We start from the raw sequence: 17,525 nt of genomic DNA on the forward strand, positions 1-17,525 counted from the left end.
AGGCGGAAGGGACCGGTCTAAGATCAACTGTTTTTGCTGGGTTCACACCAGGAAGCATGCTTTAGCACATGTTATGATGTTGCACATTGACGTGCACGATCACTCAGTTTACTGGACTGGCAGAATGTAGGTGAGTGTATCCAAAATATAGCATTAAGGACTTTTCACATTACAATATGAACAGGTCTTATTGAGGACAATGGAGGGGGGGGGGTTTATTAAAACTGGAGCAAACCGAATCTGGAGCAGTTGCCATTGGGAACCAATCAGCTTCTCTTTTCAGTTTGAAAATGAGAAAGAGAAGCTGATTGGCTGCAGTGCAAATCTGCTCCAGATTTTGTCTGCTCCAGTCTTGATAAATCCCCCCACTGTGTTTTCTCTTGCCAATGCATTTTGCATCAGTCCCTTGTCATGGCTACATCCTGAACGGCATCTAATGATCAGTGATTTGGGAACGGATCATCATCTGTGGAATGCCATCTATACCAGGAATACGTTCCGAGTTACTTCTTCTGCTGGCTGCATTCTTGGAAGCATGAATGAGGACGGATTGTGTGAGACTGATTCATAAATCACTGTATGCAATTCAGGATAGTTTGGTATGCACATCGTGTTTGCCAAGTAGAAAACAGGACAAGAACAGCAGCAATAAAAACTGGACAAAGGCTACAAAATGGATGGAGATTGGCTTCAGTGTCTGGAGTTCCACTTCAATCCATTGTAGCAGAAATCCTAACATTGCTCCTCTGCCTGACATTAATCTGGAGCGGGTGACATGTCTAACAGAAGATGTTAAATCTCCCTCTAGCACCCGGGGTAGAGTCTATCCGGGCTGACATTCTGCATTACATCTAGTGGGTCAGCCTCAACGATGTGTTACTGTACACTTGAGAGTTTTGGCTACGGAAGATAAAGAGGAAATCGGTCAAACCACATCATTAATCTCCAGTAGAAGAAAGTGGACAGCAGTGAAACGTTCAGATCTAGATTAACGTGACATCAAAGCAGCCCGAGAAGTGATCCAAGTTATTCCTGACTTGCTGTGTTAAGCGGAATGAAAGATTATACATGGACATTATGAGGAAGTGAAGACTTTCTGCCTAAGACGATAATGGGCTTCCGACTAAAAGTGGCCCGTTCAGAAAGGATCAGAATCAATTTTATGGACGTTCTTTTGTTAATACATTGATTTAGACAGTTGCCTGTTTAAAACATTCCGATGCAGAAAGAAAATACTACTAACTAACTGTTTAGCTTATAAAAAGCTCAATGATGCATAATCTGTAAGACACAGCTCAGCTCTTGTCCGTCCCCAGAGTAGGGCCACTTATAGGGCAGTAGAGCCAGCCCTACTGTACTGGACTCAAACTCTATCAGTTTAGCATTGGGGCCCAGGGGCAAAGAGGAGGCTTTTATTAGGTTTGGGTACAGACAGAGTAATTCCTCGGCACACTGCTTCCAGCTATTTAAGATATTTTCCCTTGGCCCATCAGTTCAGCAGTGGGTGCCGGAAGCTGAGAGAGGACTATTTGACTATTTTCTGCCGCAGCTGGAGTAATATCGGGAGCTGTGGCACCCAAGAATTAAATTAAACTTCCAGCCTCGGTGGCCTGTGCAGGGTTGCCCAGGTGGAGGGATATAGAGGAGAGAGAGGCATGCCAAAAACTTGTGACTTCTACTTTTCTTTCATGCACAAAGAGGAGGAGACTGATGTGGCGTGGCCTGCCTTGGACTGTGTGTGACTGGTGATTTTCTATTGGCGGTCCTGCCCCGGAGACCGAGTTACCGCATTGGATCATACCATTGTGTCTCTCACACAGCATAAGAGCTTATATACACTGAATTTTGTTGCCATTATTTTCTTTTTCTCCATGCACGTCATTTGGAATGTAAAAACTGCTTGGGAGGTGAGAAGCACCTTTGATGGAACTCTAATGTCTCATACCAATTATAAATGCAAGCTGAATGCACCTTAAAATGCTTTTGACCATCGACACAAGCGTGTTCAGTGGATTTGTGCTTTACTCACTTTTAGGGCAAAGTAACTGTCACTTTAATGAAGGCTTTCCCAGCTGGATATACTTGCCTTCCTGCTCCCCTGCTGTCCCATTTAGCTGCCATGAGCGAAAGCAGAGCCCCGTGTAAGGTCCAAGTCACCGGAGTTGATAACACTGTTTGGCCCACCATTGTCGCATGCCTTTCAAAACCATAGGTTCTGGGTACTTCCTTCAGCACTGAACAGAGCAGTGGGGAACAGAAGGAGAGGTAACTATATGCTGCTGAGGATAGCAGGATCAAAGCAGATCTGTTGCGTAGAAAAGGGGGAACATGATTTACAATATGAGGCTAACATCAAGAACAGGGACATGATCTCAAACTTGCAGAAGGAACATTCAAAACAAACCTTAAAAATTATTATTTTACTGAAAGCGTTGTTGATGATTTGAATAGACTTCCCACAGAGTTGGCTCATCTAGATCTATACTCACACAAAAAGTTTTTTTTTGTTTTTTTTACGCAACCAAAAATGGGCAGACTTGATGGACCACTTAGTCTTCCTCTGCCATCACTCTTCTGCTGCCTATTCAGAAACATAAAAACCCAGATCCTGATTTCACTTTCTTCATTCTTGTTCTAGGTCAAGAACACAGAAAATATTGAAATCAGAACGTCAACATGGCATCCAAGCCTCACTAGCATTCTCATGGAGGTCAAGAAAAACATCCTATTTCTTCCAGCTCATAAGTTTTTCAAAGATCCAGTGGCCACATGATCACTGTGGTGTTAGCATACCTTTGTGCACTAGCCAAGCACTTTCCGCAGGTATCTGTAGCCCTGGCCTTGTCAATCGTAGCATTGAGACACAAAAAGCCATTCCGGCCAACTAATTCGGAGAACAGCCTGGCTCAATGTGCACAGAGCGGGGTACATTTTTTATTTTATTATTTCCCCATCCAACCAAAATCAGGTGGCGACTTTGGTGAAAGCTGTGACAACTGCGCCACGCACATTTGCATCTGTGACAAAATTGGGGTTTAGCTACGGTAGTTCTCAGAATGTCATCTGTAGGGCTTTAGGGGTTCATTTTCTAAGGCGGCGTGTTCAGCCTGACGTCAGGAGCAGACATCCTTCCCTCTCACCTTGTGTATTTATTTTATGCACAGTCACTAATGTATTAATCTTTTTAGTCGATCCTCTTTATGTAAAACATATGGGCGCTGTAATGTACAAGGAGGTTTTCTGACACCTGGATAGTGTTATTACAACTGCACTGGATGGAAAATTGGAAGCAGTTTCCTAAGGAACGTTTGCAACAGCCCTGACTTGTAATCAGTGGGTGTCTACATCGGCTGGTCGTGTCCAGCAGATGAGACAGAAGAGCAAGTGTTAGACATTCAGCGGGAGAGAAGCCAGGGTCTGATATTTTAGCATGCTGATAATTTCAGACAAGAATAATCATGCAGAATTCTCCTTGAGTACCTATCACATGCACAGCATGCAAAGACCTATGTGCAATTACATGCAGGCTATTAGTAGGGCTGACAGATCGCATGTAGACAGTGTACTCGGTGCCTTGCATAAGTGTTTCTGTTGCGGTCTATGAAACTACCCTGGCATCCTGAAGCCTGAATTATGCCACGTTAAAAAGGAAAATCTTATAGTTGAGCTTTGATTCTGCAGCCCTTAGGCTGGGTTCACACCTAGGCGTAGCTAATATGCACGTTTTGCCACACGTTTTTACCGCGATTCGCGGGGAAAAAAAACGCGCGACAAACGCGCGTTTCCGAGGGCTATCCGGCTGTATTCTAATGGATACGCGCGGCAAATACGCCCCAAAGAAGCTCCTGTACTTCTTTGGGCGTAGGGCGTTTTGCAGCTCGTTCCTACGCGCTGTAAAACGCCCAGGTGGGAACCATGCCCATAGGCAATCATTGGTTTTCACATGTTGAGCGTTTTATAGCGTGTAGGAACGCGCTGTAAAACGCCCAGGTGTGAACCAGGCCTTAGGCACGTACAGCAGCAAAGCACCATCTCTCGCACTTTGCTTTTTTATAAATATATTATTTGGCCCCTGGATAGGGCTAAAAAGACACACATATACATGCATGTGTTCAACTTAGTCTTAGGCCTGGTTCACACCTGGGCATTTTACAGCGCGTTCCTACGCGCTGTAAAACGCTCAACATGTGAAAACCAATAATTGTCTATGGTCATGGTTGCCACCTGGGCATTTTACAGCGCGTAGGAACGCGCTGAAAAACGCCCTACGCCCAAAGAAGTACAGGAGCTTCTTTGGGGCGTTTTTCCGTGCGTTTCCATTAGTATTCCTCAGTGTGGATCAGGGGTTAACAAAGCGGTAACCCCGAGCCACACTTGGGAGTACAGCGTACAGGTCTTACCTTGTCCGCGATCCCTGCTGTGTCCTCCAGCGGCTGCCGACTTCCGGTTTCCGTCCCTTGCGAGCGGCCGCGTCGCAGGGGGGCGGAGCCGGCAGGAAGTTTAAAAGTAAAATATATATATATATATATATATTTATTTTTTTTTTAAAATAGAGAAAATAAGGGGGAAAAAATCATACCGCCAGTGAAACGCGCGTTTTACTGAACAGAAAAACGAGCTGAAAAAATACGCTCAGGTGTGAACCCAGCCTTATTCTGTAACTGTTTCATGTGTTACATCTGTATAGTTGCTTACGTACAGGTCCTCTTAGGCTACCTAAGCCTGAAGTCATGTAGCTTCTTCCTGCCTGCACTGATTCTTGTCTGTGCTTCTCTATACATACGCATTATACCAATTGCCCTTTTATTACAAAGAAAATAAAAAAAACACTGGACTTTATTTATGGAAATGTTGAATTATATATCTTATACCATCCAATCATCTTTAAACCTAAACTAGGAAAAATCAGATGACGACAATGTGAACTCAATTGGTTGCTTGGAAACACACTTCCTCTGATTTAGGGGCTTTCTGGATGACTTACTGGAAATGTGCACAGTGCCAGTGAAGTCAGAACAAGTTAGATCACATCGCTTGACAGTGACTCTGGAAATATGGAAGCCATTAGATCAGCCACGGGAGGGCAGAAATGGTGGCCTTCATATTTCTGCTGGGTCATGTTTCTACTAAAGCCAAACTCTACCTTGGACAAACACAAACTTTAATAGGATATTTTAACAAATCAAAAGCAGCTTGGAGTGCTATACTCACCCAGTCTTTGGAGCTGTCATCTGCAGACTCGCCAATCCAGCACCGTTCCTCATCCAAGTTGAGCAGTGCCCAGCGTCATTCATGCCACTTCCTGTAAGTCCAGGGTGTCAAGGCTCTATTTCTGCCTGGACTCACAGGAGAATGCTGCAGTAATGATATGCTTCATAGAGCAAAATGCATTTGAAAAGAGGACTTGTAAGCCATAAAACTCAGTCCATGTAGCAATTTCGCAAATCAGCAAATCAGATCAGTAGCAACAAGTTACAGTGCATATTCCTCCATAAAGAAAAGCAGCGTTTCTAACCACCAAACAGACTCCTTTTCAAGCATGGAAAATTAATTTTTGCTGATTTGCTTTGCACTTGGATCACTGTGTGGACTGAATATAATGTCTTTTGGTCTATTGGAGAAATGTTTGCCTAAGGCTAGGTTCACATATCGGCGATCCCGGGACGGCACGATCGTGCATTATTGCCGCATGGCCCCATTGATTTCAATGGGGTTATATCCGCGCGGCAATCGCTGAAAAAAGGTACATGTACCTCCTTTTGCGACACGCACCGCGCAGTTTCTTCAACCGCGATCATGCTCGATTGCACAGCCGGTATAGCGGCGGGAAACCACGCAATCTGCCTGGCGCGCCTGGAGTGCCATTAGAAAATAAAGGCACTGCCAGCGCGATCGGCGGTGGTGTGCGATTCCCTGACCGCGTGGCCATCCGCACGGTTTTGTGCATGATGGCCACGCCGTCACTGATCGCCCTAGTGTGAACCTAGTCTAAGTCATGCCATTAGGCTGTTGTCTGTTAGCCTGAGGCATTTGATAAGATGTGGATTGGAGTGTGCTTCATTAGATAATATAATAGTAATAATGTCTCCACTCCACTCCTTACCGATGGATCCCTTCGTGTAGATTACTCGGGTGCTGTACAACCGGTGGATGGCACCACAACATGTACTGTGAAATATGATGACGGCACACCATTCAGCTTAAGAATGTCGTCTTTATTAATGTTCTTGGAGCATAATGTGAAAAATGCAACCTTTCGGAATCCAGTGGCAATGCGGCATGGGACTTGTAGTTCAATAACTAATGGAGTGCTGACATTGCTTACCCTTATGTGATCAGTTTAAATGCTGATAGTTATTAGTGGAGTTCTATGTTGCATTCGATACATTACAGTATGACTAATTAAATCTCCTTCTTATTTTTTGTTTGCAGACATGGAAGAGTTGTTAGTAGAGCTGCGCTTGTTTCTACAACTATTGGACCATGAATATCTGACTACCACTGTTAAGGAGAAGAAGACTGTGATAAGCAACATACTGCAGAGGATACAGTTATCCAAAGGTTAGTCAAACAGGCCAAGGGAAGCTTGCGCCATAGTAAACCCAGCAGGCCTCCAGTACCGCTGATTAAGTGAGGCGGCCAGTGTGTTATGACAGCTATGTACAGTTCATATTAATGTCATCACCAGGATACATCAGCAGATAGTTTCACTTCATAACTTGAGCACAGCAGTTGGAAATTTGAGAATTGTTTTTATTTAAAAAAAACAAACTGTTAAAGACCAACTCAATATAGGGCTTGTTGTAGTCCTACTTTAAAGCAAACCTGACTTCCCCATGCAGGGCAAAGCAACAGGTTATCTTTGATGGCAGTCCCACCGGCTCTTACATTTATCTTCTCTACACTCCCCCACTTCGTCAATTGGCTGGGAGAAAATTAAGAAAATACCTTAAACTTCCAGGTATAGGCAATCATGTGTAGTAGGTTTATGGAATTTTGAGTGCATATAATGTTTTAGTATCTCCTTAGTTTCAATGCTTTCAAACTTGGCCATATTCACAGGGATGTGACATTTATAACTTGACTTGGAGGTAGCATTTTTAGTGCTATTTCATTCAGTAATAAGCCTTGGTATGCTTATGCTACCCAGGATCCTCCTCTGCAGCACACATGGTAGAGGCCAAGCATCTCCTATTAGCCTGTTCAAGGAAGCTAAATTGAAGCAACCTATACCAACCAATCAGAATTCATTTTTTAGTGATCTTCAGTAAATTGACATCTGATTGATTGCTGTGGTTCCTTGCAATTAGCAGATCAGTTTGGGTATTTGCACTGCAAGAGCTCGATAGTGGCTCTGCCCGGTGTATTTCTGCCCCAGTGCGGCATTCTTTTGGATTGGGAGGGAGCATTATGCCAAATAGAATTTCCACCCACTTGCTCTTATGGTTTTGCTTTAGTTGCCCCTAGTATTGTTTTGCTACTTATGTGTTGAATTATTCTTCTTTTGATCAGAATTTGAGGTGAAGAATCATGTTCACAAAGCTGAGACGTTGAGCAGTGTGCCGGCCCCGCCGCAAATGCCTCTTCCTGAAATCCCCCAACAATGGCTGGTGAGTGTTCTGCTGATTCACGGTCAGGGCAAACATTTAAGGGCTTATTAACAGGCTTTAAGAATATAATCGTTCGATTCTTGCAATGCCCAGTGCCCAGCGGATAGATCGAGTGGAGACAATAACACAGAGCATGGAGTCCTGTCCGTACAGCTTGGTACAATATCTGTTTGCTCAACTTTTTCTTGGAAAGCGAAAGTAACTAGAAACGGTTCCAACGTTCACTGAATGCTGAGCCAGTCGGGGGCTGAGCCAGGCTCAGCAAGAGGGTGGGAGACGCACAATGTGCAACACAATATTTTATTAACTGATTTCATCTTTGGCGTACAGGCTTGGCAGCCTGTGCACTTATTCTGTTATCATGATTTGTCTTGTGTGTGCTTGCCCTAATGAGTGGGATAAAGGCTAAAAAAAAAAGGTTGAAGTTACTATATAGGCTGCGTTGGTGGTGGCTGGAGTGGTAGCGCCTTCACACACAAAACAGGGTTGTTCAAATGGAATGTGTCTTTGGATTTTATATTCTTTCTTTCGTATAATGGGTCCTAAAAATAATAAAACATTTTAAAAACCTTTTTAACCAAGCAAATATGAAATTATTAAAGTGAAACTGAGTCACCTGTACTGTCTGTGGTCTCCCTGTAGACCACAGGTCTCCCTAGTCTCTCTGCAGCTCATCTTTTCCCCAAACTGAGTATTTGAAACATCTATAAATGTTAATTGTGTCTAAGCAGTCCCCTGAAAAATGTATCTTTTGTCTGAAATTCCTATTGCAAAATAGCAGTGCAAGTAATGGTATGTGATGGTACTTAGGTGCTTCAGTGCCCACAACCTCATAGCTGTATACCTGCAGTGTAAGATTTATGGCACTGCTGCCTCTGACTTCTGATCTTATGAGAATTGGAGTAAGATTTAGTGGTGTCAGTGCCATGCTATTTAATGTTCTCAGTGCTGGACACTCTGACATGAGGAAGCAAAGTCCTGCTTCCACCAAGATGGTCACCTTCACACAGAGACACAGTGCAGTATGAAGCATAAGTCAGTAATGGGGAAGAGATGAGTTATGGGTAAACCACAGACAATACAGGTGACTGACCCTTTATCTCCTTTCTGTCTGCCCTCTAGATGCCAAAAACTGTTGTCAAATATAGTTTATTTGAGCAAAAGAAGCTGTCTATGTTGCAACCCCTATCTATCTATCTATCTATCTATCTATCTATCTATCTATCTATCTATCTATCTATCTATCTATCTATCTATCTATCCAGATCAATTAATTGCAGGGTGCCTGCTAATAGGTTCCCCAAAGCAAACAGGGAGTGCTTGTACTTTTTTAGTGTTCTGTGAGCAGCCAGCCTTTTCACCTAGCAGCTTCCACAGCAGAGATAGCAAAAGAGAGAGAGCATCATACAGCTCAAATGTATAAAGGGCTGTGGACAGCTGAGAGTAGTAATGACATCTGGCTACCAGGTAAGATGTGGATCTTGAAACTGAGACTTTATCCCACCCAAAACTCTACAAAACCTCTTCCAGGACATAGAACATAACTCGTTGAGATTCTGTGAAAATGAATAGTCATAAACCCTGGAGCCCCCTGTGTAGGTGAGAAACCAGGGTGACACATATATACAGTCCGCAATCTTGCCAGCCAGTGCCTCTAGCTGTGTAGAGAGAGAGAGAGAGGAAAAATAAAATAAGAACTGGATTATGTTTGGCCAAAAATCCTGCAAAAACACAACACGTGAGCAGTATTGAGGATGTCATTGCCGGGAGCAAGTAGACAGTAGAGCTGCAACAACGATTCGATTTAGTCGATTAAAATCGACGATCGAAAACATTGTCAACGTTTTTGATCGTCGATTAGTCGGCTCTCTATTACATTGCCTGTTCGCGGCTCCACACTCAAGCCACGCCCACCGAACGCGCACGCCGTGGTCCAGCCCCCGGCTCTTCTCCAATCCCGGCGCTCCTCACATCTAGCCGGGCCGGTGTGATCGCATGACAGGTGCCGGGGATGTGAGCGCAATGGGTGTCAGCCGGGGGACGGAGACTGGCTGGGGACGAGCTGGCATCCAGGCTGAACCGTTCAGCAGAAAGACATGGAGGGACTGTTCAGACAGTAAGTGTCCCGAGCACCCCGGAGCCTGGGACCCGACACCGTGCACCCCAATCCACTATCATACCTGTCCTCTACACCCCATTCCACCATAATACCCATCCTCTGCACCCTATTCCACTATCATACACATCCTCTCCATCCCTGCGCTCCAACCCACCATCATACCTGTCCTCAGCACCTCATCCCACCATCATACCTGTCCTCTGCACCCCATTCCACCATCATACCCATCCTCTGCACCCCAACCCACCATTATACCTGTCCTCTGCACCCCAACCCACCATTATACCTGTCCTCTGCACCCCATTCCACTATCATACCCATCCTCTCCATCCCTGCACTCCATTCCATCATCATACCCATCCTCTGCACCCAACCCACCATTATACCTGTCCTCTGCACCCCAACCCACCATTATACCTGTCCTCTGCACCCCATTCTACCTTCAGATCCATCCTCTGCACCCTTTTCCACCATCATACCCATCCTCTGCACCCCATTCCACCATCATACCTGTCCTCTCCTTCCCTGCACTCCATTCCATCATCATACCCGTCCTCTGCACCCCATTCCTGCATCATACCCGTCCTCTCTATTCCTGCATCATACCCGTCCTCTCTATGAAAATAATCGTTAGCTGCAGCCCTAGTAGACAGATTAGAAAGTCAGAGTGAAGTTCAGGGTTGGCGACAGATTCCAAGCCCTTGGATTGACATGAAAGCGAGGAAAGCATTTTTCAGGACAGGTGACTTTAAAAATGAGACTATGCTAGCAGTGAATAGGAAGTATGTAGGAATCCTGGAACACACTGTCTTGTTTATGGAAATAAAATTGCATTCAGCCAAAGTGACTTCTAATACAGACTTGGAAAGAATGAACTGCATGTTATAGGATTTCTCATTTACACTGTTGACACATGTCACTCTGTAGACTGTATAGTGTATTCATGGCCCCCTTTTACCCCCAGTGTTCTAAATACATATATTAATATACAGAGTTTTAATCAAATACTTCCCCTAGTGGTCACCTGTATGCCAACTGTCAGCATCCTTGCTAAGTGACTGCTGCAGGAATATCAATTAGGGAATATTGTTATCATTGAAAGCTAACAGTTTGCAAACACTGGAACTCTGTGTATGGGGGATTTTCCCATCCCATCTGTTGCACCTTTATTGATTTAAACTAATTTTCGTGGCCAGCTAAATAATGCTCATGTCAAGTGAAAATGCAAGTTCTTTCTTTGCCTATTTACTCATTCTTGCAATGGATTTTTCAGCTCCTGCTAATACTTTCATTTGCTATCACTTCTGAAAACAGTAGTTGCCTGACTGTCACACTGCACCTCTGGCTGTGTGAATCACTGACCTGGAACAAGAGTGCAAATCAAGACTGCTGACTTCACTTGTTGAGTGCTTGTTCTGAGTCAGGGACTCAAACGGTATTAAAGCCAGAGACTATGAGGCAACTTCCACCTTCAGAAGGAGGTCAGCAATGGCAGCCAACATTTTGGAGCAGGTTTCCTTTAATAGCATATAGAAAACACATGCACACACAGCAGAAAAATGTACGCCTTTGTGTGTGGTTGTATGCTAAAAATTTCCTAAGAGTGAACATACATAACTGCTGGCCTACTTGGCAGTGCTTGTGCTGTCTGATAGCTTACAGCAGGCATCCGGCATTGTGGAAATCCCTATTCCTTATGGTTTACATTGCACTGCACCTCAAAGAACATCCCAAATCAATGGCAAGTTCTTCATTGAACTGTTCTCTTTGTCTTTCCTTTGTTGAATAGTAGAGTCAGAATGGTTGATAAAATTTAACTTTACCCACCATAGGATTAGAACCTGAAGAGACTGGGTAATTTATTATTCATCTATTGATTGTGTTCATTTATTAGATGTCAACAAAAGGCACAGTGCTTTGCAGAGTACATAGAGCATTTGAGACTACCTTCATTAGAGCTTGTCCTTATATCTTTATTGGGTTATGTAGGGCAGAACAAATTCTGGTCTTTAGGGGAAAATGCCCCTAGGGTGTCCTGCCTGTGGCTAGCTAGTGGAAAGGCAGATGGACACAGTAGCAAGGGGTGGGGGCGCCCAGCCATTTACACATTGTCAGAATCCATGACCAATTAAGGTCCAGTGGTAGCTGCATGATTGATATTTAGTGGGCAACATATTCAGGGGTTAATTAGGTTTGCAAAGCTGTTTCCTGTCAATGGCAAGGGGAATGGAGAAACCTGTATCCAGGGTTGAGGGGGAAGTGGTAAACTTTCACCTGGAACTGAAGAATGAGCAGGTCTGTGCATAGGCCTAGTCAATCAAGGATGGGTTAACTTCTTTTCAGAGATGCAGTTAGGGATCCTGGTTCTGCCCAGTAGGGTTCTACTAATTCTGCTGGTTACTGGCTGGTAGTCAGTTACATATGCAGGATAGACACCATTATGGTAACAATGAAGGCAAAGACAAAGTACATAAGTGGAGCCATAGACTTGGGGTAAATTGGTGGAGGGGAAGCCCTTGGTTTAAACTGATGTTAGGTTTATAGGACACCCATTTGGTGTTGTGTAAAGCTGAAGAGGCCATTGCACTCATCACAACAGCCATGGAAGTATTTAGGGTACATAGCCAGATTTTTTGTCATATAATAACTTTTTCAATTTATCCCTAATGTTTGGGTTTTGTTTGTGATAAACGTTTAATGACTTGGAAGGCGGTGTTGTATATTTGCATTGGAACAAACAGAGCAGTACTGACTTGGATTTACATTGATGCATTCTCCATGCATCACATTGTGCTGAGTTTTTGTAAATTGTAATATAAATACTTCTATTCGTTTATACAAGTGATACAGTGAGAACATATGATAAATGTATCTCTCATACATCTCAAATCCAAGCTGTTTTCCTGGAAACACTTAAGAATGTCTGTGACCTGCTTCTGAGGCTGATATCTTGACCCTAATTCCATCGTACAGACACGCACACTGTACGATGGGTTTTGGATGGTAGCCAACTAAGCTATCAGTATTGTGAATTATGGGAGGAAACCTAAATAGGAGGAGGAAGCACAAAAGCAGACAAGATAGAAACAAGAACCTCAATGCTGCAAAACAAGTTATATTACTTTGGTGGCTTGCTACATACTTATCAATAGTGGAGCCACCAAAACAATGGATCGATGAGCTGCAAATATCTGTCAGGGTAACAAGAAACCAGACAGAATCTTAAAGTGCAGGTTTAAAAATAAAAGACGTTTATTGTAAATAACAACACACATAAATGCAAAAAGCAATGGAGAAAGTCTAGGACGTCATCAGTGCCAAGCTAGAGGTCAGATGCCAAAGAGGGTTGTAAGCCCAACCAGGTCAGGGAACACTGAGAGCAGACTGAATGTAAACAATAGCCGGAGTCAGGAACCAGGAGATCAGTCAGCCAGAGCCAGGGGTCATACATGGAGAACAGGAATAACTGTAGAGCACTTGGTAGATCTGAACACACGCAAGGGCGGAGACTAAATGGACAAGCTGAGGGTTAAATAATGAACTTGTGTTGCATCATCACTCTGACACAGGAATTTGTCAGGAGTTTGTTATAGTTGCAGAATGATGATGTTTACAGGTTTAGTCATAAGAGAGTGCTAAGGAGGAACGAGCAGTGTCAAACACACTGCACACAAGGCATGCTGCAGCTCAACTGGAGCAGGAAGGGTAAGAAATCCTGACAATATCCAAACTGACATGGACCTCTGTTGTAAAATATTACAGGCATCCCTGTATAATTTGTTTCTGCTGTCCTCAGTGTTTTATTTGGTAACCCACTCCTGTCTTTTCCCATGATATAAATTCTCACGGGTGTCTTCTTAATGTAACTGAAGCAAATCTACTTTCAGCGCCCATGTCTGTGAGGTCTAAATGCGCAAATGATGCTCTGTGTTAATAGCCCAGCCAGAAAAGGAGAAGGTGCGATCCAGGGATTCACACAAGGCTGCTGACAGCAAACATTAGCCAGCCAAATGGGCTTTCATTTCTGGATAGGAAATAGAAGAAAAGTGGTACAGCATTTGCTGATGATGAAAAAAGGATTTTGCATGACCTTTTCATTTATTGAAGGAAAACCCCGAAAAATATTATTCTTGCAAAGTACCAATGCAGGTGCAGCTTTTTTTTTCCAAACAGCTATGCAGCTGTTAAAGAATAGCAGTGCATTTGGTACTGTTATCCTTGAAAGTATCCCCTTACCCAATGAACCTGTATGTGGTGGCTTCTCCTACTCAGCTGTCAGACTTGCTAATGGGCTGGCAGCGTGGAGAGGAACCCACTGGCAGGAAGTGGCCTGAAAGTCCGAGAGCAAGGTACAAAAAGGGGAATCCAAGGGGGTAGTAAATGCCCAATCCGGGTCGAGGCGGGCATCAGAGGTTCAGAAGCAAAAATCAGTCCAAGGGGTCAGCAACAGGAAGTGCAGATAAGGGGTCAGGGAGCAACAGCAAGATTCACAGATAGAGGGGCTAGGCGATCACACCATAGGGTGGAATAACTCGGCAACAAGCCAGGGCTCTGACCAGGATTTTATAGCCAGGGGATGTAAGACCACCCCCTGGTTACCGGGGCACCCGGGGGGCTTCCCTCCCCAGGAACCAATGGCAGGCGAGAGTGGTGAAAGGTGCGTGCTGGGAACCTCCCCCAGCAAGGCCCACACCTGATAGTCCTAATGGGCGCAGGCGCGCTATGCACGCGCCCCCGGGCACGTGCGCGCAGCCTATGTACCGTGCACGTCCGCCGCGCATTTGCACCTGAAACCCCGGCACCAGGAGTTCTACCAGGCTGGATGAGACCCTGTTCCCTGCACTGTACACGTTGGCCCCGAGGAGAGGGAACACCCCTGGTCTCCTGACATCAGCATGCCATATGTGAGCATGTTAAAGCAGTGAATGCAATTTATCCATCAAGATGAAAATAGCAACATCCACCATTCTGATTGGCATTCTTCATGCTGTAGGGACTAAGGTGGGCACTAACAAAGAGTCAGTTATGGTGTTACATCTTGGGCTGCATGTAAAAGTGGTCACATTAATTTTCTGCTAGCTGACACTGTTTTGCCACTATCTTCTCTTTCTATTAGTGCAGCACGTTTTTGTTTAAAATATTTAATTAGCGTTAATGCTAAATTGCTTGGGGTTTCCCATCGCTGGATCTTTTCCCTTGTTTCCTTTGTTTGAACAATAACAGAACCTTGCTGGAAACATGGACTTTTCCATGACAAGTTTGAATGCAATGAAACATTGTTAGACAGCATGAAAGAACAGCTAGTACAATCGTAAATTGATTCCATCTGTGTTGACATTGGCCATAGACAGCGGCTCAACCCAAGCCCTATAGTTACCATTGCTGTAAAGGTATCTGACTCAGACATGAGCCATTTGTGTTTCATTTCCCTCATTCCGTGCTTTCTGTTTTCCTTCCACCTAGGAGAAAACAAGGAGAGACTGACTTAAAATATTGCCTTACAAATCCTTCATGATATGGCTTTCCTGGTTCAGAAGTCGACACTGGCTTCATATCATAGCTTTACAAAATGTGTGTTGGGTCATAGTATGAAGAATCATTTCTCAAAAATATTAGAAGAGAACTAGGAGGGGTCAAATTCAAGCCCAATGTCCTCTGTTACACAGAGTAACAGAGTTATTGTAAGGAGAATTGGGGCGATAATCAACTACTGTACACTGAGTGGCCAGATTATTATGACCACCACATCAGTACTTCGTTGGGCCACGAGATGACTCCACAAGATGACTTAGTTGGGCCGCCTCGTGACTCCACGAGATGTTGAAAGGTGATGCGAGGAATCTGACACTGCACTGTTGCCCTTCTGTTGTCTTGTACCAGTCTTGCCACTCTCCGTTCTGCCCTAACATTGACTAGTCGCTGACGGCCACAATTTGCACGTTCAGACCCAGATTTTCGGCTGACAGTCCAGTCTTTAAACACTTTAACAACAGCTGCTCTTGAACATTTAACGAATTCTACTGTTTTGCTGATACTCGCTCCATGGCTCCGAGCGCCAACAATCATCCCACGTTCAAAGGCTGTTAAATCGCGTTGTTTCCCCGTATCTTCAGAAAAAAATCACTTCTACTGTCGTGGTAAACAACCTGATTCCCTATTTATAATGGTCTGGCCCTCTAGCAACTTCAGCGCAAAATTATAGCTAATTATAGCTAATTTGCCTACAAATGTCAGGTGGTCATAATAGACTGGCCACTCAGTGTATATAGAGATGAGTCAATCAACTCATAATACATGATAAGTCTGCCACATTGACCAACTCTAGATACATAAGGTTTATTGGTCAGATAGTTGTGTAAACAGAGACAGAATATGTTGTAGGTCTACACAGCAACATAACTATATAAATGTAGATTCCACCCCATCCAGTGAACTGAAAGGATCACTGCAAGGTTTATTTATTTATTTTACTATGCCTGGAGTTCTTCTTTAATACTTTTGCCTAAGAGTTGCCACCATAATCTTCCTGCATCATTTAAATTTGAATGTAACCGAGTTGGAAAACCTTAGCTTTGCTGCAACTCTGAGCTCTGGCATGCACAAGTCTCCCCTCTGCTAGCCTCGATGACCAATATAGTCGGCCCCCTGCGATACCCTATGGCACAATGCAATGATAGCACTTCATCGTGTCTTTGTATTGGCTGCAAAGGCCATCAAGGAGTGGGGCTGTAGTTCAGTTCCAAGTCAAAGGGATGAGTCCAGATGAGTGCATCTAGGTTCAGGGGCTACTGTATAGGCCTGAAAGTTTCCATGCCTTTCTCTGTTGTTTATGAATACACTATAGACTTACATGGCTTGTTTAACAACTATTACTTTAATTTTTTAGCCTCCAGACAACGGACCTCCGCCATTACCGACATCATCCCTTCCAGAGGGGTATTATGAAGAAGCTGTACCTCTCGGCCCCGGAAAAGCTCCAGAGTACATCACCTCCAGTGAGTCATCAGTTCCATTATAAGTGGGTTAAAACTACAATAGACATATTACTTGGTGTGGAGACCAATTTGCTTCCTTAACCTCTAACATGCCAATCAACTTTCAACAGTATAGTGCAGTTAGGCCAGGATAAGATGAAATCTGATTTGATGATATAGTTTTTACTTTAGACAAATTATATGTTGGTTTTTATTGCAGTATTATGTCCTAACTTCCAGTTTTCATGCCTGAGTATGACCTGTAATTGCCACTATTCTAATGGGGGTGTTTAAAAAGAGATGTATTTCCTTCCTCGCCTGGCTGTAGCTCTTCTTCTCTGTCTAACTCACCAATACAGGGCCAGCATTTAAGCAGCCCACGTTTGCCTCCCAAATTGCAGTTAGAGCCCACAGAAGTGAATACCTTGCTCTGCGGTTTCAATGACCATGGTGTCATGAATTATGTTTACACCAGAGTAAACATCAATGCAGTTTGACACATGAACATTTCTGATGTTTATATAGACACGTGGTAAATACTCCTTTTCAGACGACTTGAATATAAAAATACCAACATACCAAATACAAGGGTCATTCTGACTTGTAGATGAAGTGTTAATTGGTGGGCTCTGCTTCGATCTGCTTTTACAGGCCAGGTTTACTCAAGACAAATCAGTTGTTCATGCATGATTACTGACACGTTGAATTATATGCCAGCTAATAGTGCTCTATGGGTCTGTAGTTGTAAAATATCCTCCTCAGAATTCCCTATTTTATGCAACTGCCACATCCATAAGAAAGCAAAATGATGGTGTCACACTC

The 17,525-nt window shown here is 43.9% G+C and overlaps 1 protein-coding gene across 1 annotated transcript in view; it reads left to right on the forward strand.

Moving 5' to 3' along the window:
* AFAP1 (actin filament associated protein 1) overlaps positions 1 to 17,525 on the forward strand; it is a 160,323-nt gene that overhangs the window by 68,921 nt on the left and 73,877 nt on the right. The window contains exons 2-4 of the mRNA XM_018554969.1: positions 6,433 to 6,561; positions 7,513 to 7,610; positions 16,616 to 16,724. Coding sequence (XP_018410471.1) covers positions 6,433 to 6,561; positions 7,513 to 7,610; positions 16,616 to 16,724 — 336 coding nt within the window. The remainder of the gene's footprint in view (positions 1 to 6,432; positions 6,562 to 7,512; positions 7,611 to 16,615; positions 16,725 to 17,525) is intronic.

This window comes from Nanorana parkeri, unplaced genomic scaffold (genome assembly GCF_000935625.1).
Source record: "Nanorana parkeri isolate BGI_ZX_2015 unplaced genomic scaffold, ASM93562v1 scaffold180, whole genome shotgun sequence".
NCBI classification, from domain to species: Eukaryota; Metazoa; Chordata; class Amphibia; order Anura; family Dicroglossidae; genus Nanorana; species Nanorana parkeri.